General features: G+C 41.9%; 1 protein-coding gene across 1 annotated transcript; it reads left to right on the top strand.

The window, feature by feature from the left end:
• The first annotated feature begins 6,231 nt into the window (after positions 1 to 6,231).
• LOC120107459 (premnaspirodiene oxygenase-like) lies at positions 6,232 to 8,068 on the top strand. Its single transcript, XM_039120729.1, has 2 exons — positions 6,232 to 7,150; positions 7,263 to 8,068. Exons 1-2 carry the CDS (start codon positions 6,257 to 6,259, stop codon positions 7,875 to 7,877), a joined length of 1,509 nt encoding a protein of 502 aa, XP_038976657.1. The 5' UTR covers positions 6,232 to 6,256; the 3' UTR covers positions 7,878 to 8,068.
• The last annotated feature ends 1,184 nt before the right edge of the window (positions 8,069 to 9,252 follow it).

The following is a 9,252-nucleotide window of genomic DNA, read 5'->3' as shown; positions in this document are numbered from 1 at the left end:
CTCTGTTGGGCTGTGCCCATTTTGGGCCCTATCCACTATTTGGGTCGTGCCCATTTTGGCTGTTGTTGGGTTGTACCCATTTTGGGCCTTTTTGGGTCTTGTTCACTTTGTTGGACCGTATCCATAGTGGGCCGAGTTTGGGCCCTATTCATCCTATTGGGTTGTACCCATTATGGGCCGTATATCTTTTGGGTCCTGTTAGACCCTATTCACTCTGTTGGGCTATGTCCATCGTGGGCTAAGTTGGGCCATGTTCATCCTGTTGGGTTGTGCCTATTATGGGCCATATACTTTTTGGGCTCTGTTGAACCCTATTCACTATGTTGGGCCGTGTCCATCATGGGCCAAGTTTGGGCCCTGTTCATCCTGTTGGGCTGTGCCCATTGTGGGTTATATACCTGTTGGGCCCTATTCACTCTATTGGGTCGTGTCCACTGTAGGTCGTATTCATTTTGGGCCGTGATTATTCATTTTGGGCCTTGCTCAAATATTGTGGTCGTATTCCGTTTGGGCCTGTTGGGCCATGTTTATCCATTGTGAGCTAAGTTCGTTCATTTTGGACCCGATTGATCCAGGCAACCTAGGCCAAATATCTCTTTCCGATTTTGGTCAAATTGGACTAAATAGGCCAAGCCTCTGATTGGACCTAACTATGTGGATTAAGCCCAAAAGCTTAACTAGCCTTGGATCATGTATCTCTTTCTCTTTTTAAGCAAGCCTACATTCTGACTAGGTCTAGACTTTTCCTCTGATGGTCGATCTGAACCACTCGGACCAACCCTAAAACCAGGATCAGACCAAATCCAGACCTAAGCTAAGATTCTCTCTCCTCTCTTTTTTCTCTCTCTAAACATGCTTGGGGATCCTAGTGTAAGCCTTATTATTCTTGTTGCTTGGGTCCAAGTTGACCCAATTTGGAGATCCTAAACCGCCCCGGCACCCGAACGGTAGACCGGCCATTACTTCAGCCCCAATTAGATTTGGCCGCTTTTGATTTTTATCTGACCCATTGAATCCTATTGGCTCAGACTGACCTAAGCAATCATGCACTATTCGATCAGTTCTTTCAATTTCAAAAATAAACCACGCAATAGCACGTATCCTGTAGGATAGTGATTACGGGTGTCGGTCCACAGGGATTGGAGACAAGTTATTTTTCTTAATTAAATAATTAATTCAAAGGGTATAAGCTAGAGTGAATGATAAAAACTAAGAATTAACATGGATGTAATAGTATGAATTATCTATGGAGAGAGATGTTTAGGGTTAGAATCCACCGATGGATTCGTAAGTGTGATGCTTTCAATGACTTAGATGCGTGTATGATCTGATTGCTCTTAACTACAAGTTAGGGCAAACATACAAAAAGTTGAAATATAACCTACAGTATGAGTCATCTAAGCCTAGTACAAACCATCTTCTCTAAGGATAGGCATGGTCTGTCCTATTTAGCATGATTCATCTGATGATTAATTTCTCAAAGATAAATCTGGTAGTTGCATAGCAATCTCCTCCAAACCACAGGTATTGGACTCGATTTCGATAAACTAGATTAATTCATGCAAAGACTTTTTACAAGATAAACATCTTATACAAATTAAATAGGACATTTCAAGATCATAATTTCATTAAATATGCAACTATCTTACAATGCTAAAAATCAAAGAAATGCAACATAAATACTCATCCACGGCTTCATCAAACCCCTAAACCAGGGTTCAGCCACTCATGATGCTCGGCGACTTTGATCGGCTTGCTGAGATGCTCCACGCCATCCGCCTCAAGTCCTTCCCCCTTTTTCTTTCACTAATTGATCCGCTCATAGCCTCCCTTTATTTTTTTCATTTTTTTATTCTCCCTTCTCTACAAAACAGAGCATGCTCTGTTCTTATTTGAACCGTGCTCTCCCCCTTCTCCCCTCTCCTCCAGCCGATGGCCACCTTATATAGCCAACTCTCACCCAGTGATGGATCCCGTGGGAGCGCGCTGGTGGGATGCGAATCCGGGATGCTCGATGGGAGGAGCCGCAGGATCAATGTGATGGCTGGCTCCGAAAACTTTATGGAATGCATTGCGGGAGAAGAAGCGGAGGACAGATCACGGACGGAACGGCTCAAATCCGGAAGAGGGGGACGGCTAGATGCTTGGGTTCATGCCTGATCTCATAGGATGCTGGAAGCGTTGATCATGGAGGAGATTTGGTTGCGGGATGGCTGGGAGGATCGCTCCGGACGACTTCTTTCTTTGGACCGCGGAAGGAATGGATGCGGGATCGCCGGACGCCTGATGCGGAAGGATGGCTGACTCCAAGAGCGGCTGGGACGCGATGCTGGGAGGAGCGGAAGAAGAAGGTGGCTGGATCCATGGCTCCGGATGCTTCGTGGAAGGCTGGGATGTTGGATGCGGCTGAAACGAGCTGATCGGAGGATGTGAATCTCGGCTGCTGGGAGGTGGAACGGGCTGATGGCGGAGGAGCTGGATCTGGATGCATCACGGGCGGAAGAAGAGGCGGAGGATCTGGTCGCGGGATCGACGGAAGGACGCCGTGGAAGATGGACGGCCGTGTTGCTTACAGGGAGGAAGAAGATGAACAATGAGATGATTTTGTTTTTCGTAACACTGTTCATTTGAACAGTGTTTTCACGGAACACTGTTCATATGAACAGTGATTTCAGTAATTTTGGGAAAAGTTCTTTTTCTTGCTCTATTTTAACGTGAAAATGGGCATATATGGATTTAAAACAAAGGTCTCCCTTATTTTGCTTAGTTTGGAAACGTGATGCGGAGACGAAAATTTCTGAACCGTTGGATCACTTGGGGAGCCACGGACGGTGGACAGTGCTTGGGTGCATGCATGTCAGTTGGGCATTGGGCTCAAACCTAGTGTTATTGAACTGAAACGTGCCGCCTGGTACGCTCGAAAGGCGAGGACATGTGAATTATTTACTTCTTACCATATTTTAAATTTATTTCAAAGATTGTTCTATTTTGTGGTAAAATAAGTAGCTATCCGTTTAAGAACACTGATAAGTGCTGGCAAAAGAATATTGAATTATAGATTAATCAGCACTTATCATTATTATCTGATCAACCTGATCTGGAGGCTTGAGCTAGTAGTGTTTAATTTTGATTTCTGAAATGATATTAAAAATTAATAATATTTTAATGATATTAAACAGGTCTATTTGACACGTTTGTCTGAAGTGGGATTTAAAGCAAAAAGAGATAAATAACTTAATACTTCAAAGTATATTTTCCCAAAGTACTTGGTTAAGTAATTATAAGTGGATTTAATTTTGATATATGTTTTGTAATTAGTTAAACGGATCAAGCATGTTAATAATCATTTAAAAATTATGTTATATGTTATGATATCTGAAAAATGTAACTGGGCAAATTATAAAAAATCTATTTTGTATGCATGTATATATTCTCAGCATGACTATAATCTGGCCCGAATAATGGAGATTATTCGTTGGCCTTGTTGACTTGTAATCTATGAGTAACTGGTTTCAACACCGCGCTACCGATGATTAGAATAGCAGTTTTTGGACACTTTGCCACCAGTGATTAGAATAGTAATTTTTAGACACTTTGCCACTGATAATTAGAATAGTGATTTTTGGACACCGTTTCTACCAGTGGTCAACAATAATAGTTTTTGGCACTTTGTACGACCCATGCCACTGGGTTATGTGGCCATAGCCTATTGATGTTGGGATTCTAGTATTAGAATTTTTGTGGAAATGATAATAAGTTTCAAAAAGAAAAATATGCTATTTGTGATTTATTCTTCAGTCATTATTTTGTGTTTTGATTAAATATCTAGTATGCTTTGACCCCACTCTAGGATGTTATGTTGCTTGTTGGGCTAGTGTAGCTCATTATCCTTTTTTTTTTTGTTTTTCATATCCAGATGTATAAACGCCTGATCACTCGGGACTTACGGAGTGCACTAGATTTTCCGATGATTATTTTAGTTATTGGCATTTTAGATGTACTAGTTAGAATATTTGATTAATTTATGTTGATATATAGTATTTTGAAACTTAGAAGTTTGCTTTGAATAAATTATTGAAAAATAAATTTAGAAATTTATCATTGCTTTGATATGATCTGCAGCCTTGCATGCCTGCACAGTCCGCCATGCTAGCGTGCGGCATTTGTTGTGCTCTACGCTTGGGGCGCAACACCACGGCCATGCTCTAACCCGTGGTCGATAAACCACAGTACCAAATTTCTGCCCAAGGTAAGGCTCTGCATAGCATCACATTCTTGGTTGTGACTAGGCTATCCATAGTAAGGCTCTCCACACCATTGACACACCTTATCCTAGTAGTATTTTATACTGAAACTCTAACAACCCCTAAGACCCGGCACTAGAGGATCTATTTGGTCTAAACTCTTAGCGATTGTATGGTTCTTCTAAGCAACTAGGGGATCTATTTGGTCTAAACTCTTGCTCATACACCATGACCCATGGTTCGTGGGTAACATTAGTCAAGGTTCAACCTAGAACATTAGTTTTGGAATACTCAAAATCAGCTCAAGTAGCTACCAATCACCTACTTTCCAAATAGATTGAATAAACAGGTAGACAAGTATGCTTCAGAGTTCAGAGTTCAGAGTTCAGACTGAACTGCACGCACGTTGCCAATTTTAAGCGCAACAAAATCAATAATGGCTTTCTTTCCTTTATCAGTTGGTCCTACACTATAATTGCTGCTTACTTTCTCTTGTCACATCATTGAACCTCTCTTTCGTGGTCAAGAACATGAGGCCCTAGATTCTAAATACACGGAGCTAAAAGGCATGGCTAACGGTAATATCACTAAAAAAATATGGATTTTAACGACGCTTTTTTGCCGACGCTTGTTCTAAGCGTCGGCAATTTCCGACTTACCGCCAAAAATAGCCGACGCTTGCAAAAAGCGTCGGCTAATTATGACGTTTATTAGCATCTTCGTAGACTTGGAATAAGACGACGCTTATGCGCGTCGTTGAAAACCAAATCTCATCAAAACCCGTGGCTGCCCCCCGCCTCCCTCTATTGTCGAGTCTCCTGTCACCTTATTCAACCCCTCTTTTGTTACGGTCAAGAACACAAGGCCCTAGATTCTAAATACACGGAGCTAAAAAGCATGGCTAACGGTAATATATTCTTCTTTTGATTGTTACACCCCAGACTTGGCCACATTCCTATCAATGAGAAACTGATCAAAGCTGGCAAGTGGAAATTTTGGAGTCAAACTTTACTAGTCTCTCCTTTGAATGAATCTAATCTTTGACTGAAGGTGAGGGGAAGATACAAATGAAGATAGAAAATTCAACGAAAAAACTAACCCTGACCTTCATGGAGCCCGTGATCCAAAAAAAAAGAAAAAAAAATAAAACTGTAGGACCGCCTGAACGATTATCTCTTTATGAAATTTTTTGAGATCTTATTCTTAAGCAAATCCAGAGAGAAAGTTTTTTTTCTTTCTTTTTTTTGAAAAACTTATTAGAAAAATCATAAAAAAACTGTGCCAAGGAGAAGAAAAGAAAGGGACAAGGGAAAAAAAAAAAGCATCCTTTTTTTGACTCATTTTTCCAAGGAATATTATATACTGACACCCAAACAGCATCCAGGAACCGGCACTAGCAGCCGTCCCAACACACACAACGATAATTAGAAGCAAGCTTTTCCAACTTGAAATCTGATACCACCGCACCCTGCTAGCGACCGTTTGGTCCATCTAGGCAACTAGCGGATCTATTTGGTCTAACCTCCCCATTGCCCCACCCAAAAGTCCAAAAGCCACTCAAATGACAACGTAAAGTCGCCGTCAAACGTAACCAGCAAAACGAACCACAGCCATACGAAGGCGTAAAAAATCAAGAATAAGAACAAAAGTCAATATCGTCTGCGGAAATTTTGAAGCTTCATAGTCTTCAATAATCGCTTCGACTTTCACTTAAACAACCGTATCATTATTTTTCCCATCAAACCTTGATCATTTTTTCGTCTCACTAGAAGAAAAACTTGACCATCACTTTCAGTACTGCTATAATTTAGTCTCGTGGCTCTCCGTCACTTCCGTGGAACAATGGTGGCGAATCAAAACAACATGTATGATATTACTCCTTTTATTTTTACAGCCTCCTTTATCTTCAAAAAAAAGAAACAAAAAGAATTACGACACTAGAATCGTATGCCCCCTATAAATTAAGAAGAGCATCAGAGCACATTACACTCAAACGCATCAGAGCACCAGCCATGGAACTCCAGCTCCCTTCCTTACCCTTCCTTTCCGCCTTCCTCCTCTTTGTACTCATAGTGATAAAGTTGACCAAATCCACAGCAACACGAAATCTGCCTCCGAGCCCATGGAAGCTCCCTATCATAGGTCACCTCCACCACTTGCTCGGAGCTCTCCCTCACCGTGCCCTCCGTGAGCTGTCGCGGCGGCATGGCCCTCTCATGCACCTCAGGCTCGGACAAGTCGATCACATTATCGTCTCCTCCCCGGAGATGGCAAGAGAGATTCTGAAGACCCACGATCTCATCTTCGCGTCGCGGGACAAAATACTAGCTTCCAAGGCGTTCTATGACGGCACTGACATCGTCTTCGCGCCCTACGGTAGCTACTGGCGGCAGCTGCGGAAGATATGCGTTATCGAACTACTGAGTGCCAAGCGTGTCAAGTCCTTCAGCACACATCGACAAGAGGTGATGTCCAACCTAGTGGGATATATCTCCACGATGAACAATTCCCCAGTTAATCTCAGTGAGATGTTTCTCCTGTCATCCAATACTATGACCTCGATGGTGGCATTTGGTACAAAATGCAAGCATGGGCCGAGATTCATCTCAGCATTGAAGAAACTCCTTGAATTCCTCTCCGGATTTAGCGTAGCTGATCTATTCCCCTCGTTAACCTTTATTGACACTCTCAGTGGAGTGAGCTCGACGTTAAAAAAATGTCACAGGGAGATGGATGAGATCCTCGGGGAGATCATCAAGGAGCATGAAGAGAAGAGAGCAACCAAAAATAGCAGCAACGAGGAACAGCAACAAGGGGAAGATCTTGTCGATGTTCTCTTAGAGCTAAAAGAAAATGGTGGACTTGAGTTCCCCCTCCCGCTCACCAGCATCAAGGCCGTAATCATGGTCAGTATGCCTAACTATGCATCTAGCTTGTTCTATAAAAATGAATAAATAAATAAGTAAAAGGCATGGCAATACATATTGATTCAAGTACCTATCTTTCCATTATTTGTAGGATATGTTCGGGGGAGGGACTGAGACATCAGCGACGACGCTGGACTGGACGATGGCAGAGTTAATGAGACACCCCGAAATAATGGAGAAGGTCCAAGCAGAGTTGAGGCAAGCTTTGAAGGGGAAGGCCAGGATCGAGGTGGAAGATATCAATGAATTCCATTACATGAAGTTGGTGATCAAAGAGTCTCTGAGATTGCACCAGCCGGGTCCGCTGCTCCTGCCGAGAGTCTGCCGTGAGACATGCCAAGTGGACGGCTACAATATCCCTGCAGGGAGCAGGATTATCGTCAATGCATGGGCTGTGGCAAGGGATCCGAGGTATTGGGAGGAACCAGAGAGCTTTAGGCCTGAGAGATTCGATGGCAGCTCGGTGGACTACAAAGGCGGCAACTTTGAGTACATGCCTTTTGGTGCAGGTAGGAGGATTTGCCCGGCGATCTCCTTTGGCATGGCCCAGGTGGAGATGGCCCTGGCCAACCTACTCTACTTTTTTGATTGGAAGCTCCCTAATGGGATGGGCCCCAATGATTTGGACATGACCGAGTCCTTTGGGGTAGCCGTGGGCTTGAAGTCGCCTCTGTGGTTAATTGCTACTCCTTACGTGCCCATCTGAATGATATATAGCTGAAGTAATTAGATGTTGCTTTTAGGGTAGCAGACTATGCTGCCCGATATCTATATGCACTATTGCAAGCCTGCCTTTGTGCTCGTGGTAAAAAAAATTATTATGTCTTTGCAATTAAAATAGTGCTTTTATGGAGGAGTAAAAGGTCTGGAAATAAAAAAAAACGTTAGTTCTGCTGACCTCCAAGTCTTATGACTTTCCGTTATGCTATTGGGCATTTAACGTTAACGTCACTTATAGATTGGGACATGTTATTGGGCACCATCCTTTTGTAGGTGATCGTGGTAATTGCACATTTCAGTCTCATTTTCATCCCCATTGGCGATGTTTGCTTTTGGCTTCCCATATTGATGCGTGGTGAATTTATTTTTCTTTAGCTGTGTGATCTCCATGTGACAGCATTACTGTTTTTGTTCTTATAATGAGTCTTTCTTACGTGAATAAGCTTATTTCCTTAAATAGGCACTGAAAATTGTTGATCCATACGACTATGCATGCATACCACAGAACATGAGAAATGATAAGGTTGCATACATACAGCAAACCACAGAACATATGACCTGCAATGGAACTTTTAAGGTAGTGAAATATCTTAGAGCCTGTTTGGATGATTGGGCTGAAAATTTTATTGAATTCATAGATTGGGCCAGTACAACCAGCAAAATTATAGGATTATAAGCTGGCTAAGCCTATATTCATAAGTACCTAGAAATAGAATAGGAGTGGGCTAGTCTGAATGGCCTAAATCCTATAGAAAGAAAAGAAACAGACTTGCTAAGGTTTTTCGTTTTTTTTTTTATAGGACACCAGGACAAACTGTAGAAGAAGACTATGTGAACTAATAGTCATCTAGCCTTACCTGAGGCTAATCAAGAATAATGGTATAGATGCTTTCTTCCAAGTTTCCATATGCTTGATTGGAAAGTTCAATGATAATGATGTATCAGGAAGCAACTTTGCTTTCAAGCTTTATGAAGATGTTGCACTATATCAAGTAGAGTGGAGAGGGAAAGCTCTACCCCCTTCAGAATTCATGAAAATTCTTGGAAACATCATAAAAAAATGACAATGCCAATGTCATGAATATTGAGCTACGTAGACTTTTCTTAATAAATTCCTATTCAAACAAACCTCCTTTCCCGATCCCTGCTACTTCATTATAGAGATAGATATAGAGATAATAATTTTCTGTTACATATGCTGCACAGCTTCTCAAAATAATAATAATAATAATAAAGCATAGCTATTTTTACTTCATTGCATGGCCATCACACATGCCAACTACAAGGACAGATATAGACAACTATTTATGAGGGTAAATGAAGCAAAGCACATAAAAAGAATAGATTCAAAAAAAGGTACC

Source organism: Phoenix dactylifera, unplaced genomic scaffold (genome assembly GCF_009389715.1).
Source record: "Phoenix dactylifera cultivar Barhee BC4 unplaced genomic scaffold, palm_55x_up_171113_PBpolish2nd_filt_p 000872F, whole genome shotgun sequence".
Lineage (NCBI taxonomy): Eukaryota > Viridiplantae > Streptophyta > Magnoliopsida > Arecales > Arecaceae > Phoenix > Phoenix dactylifera.
This window is presented reverse-complemented; position numbering and strand designations above follow the sequence as displayed.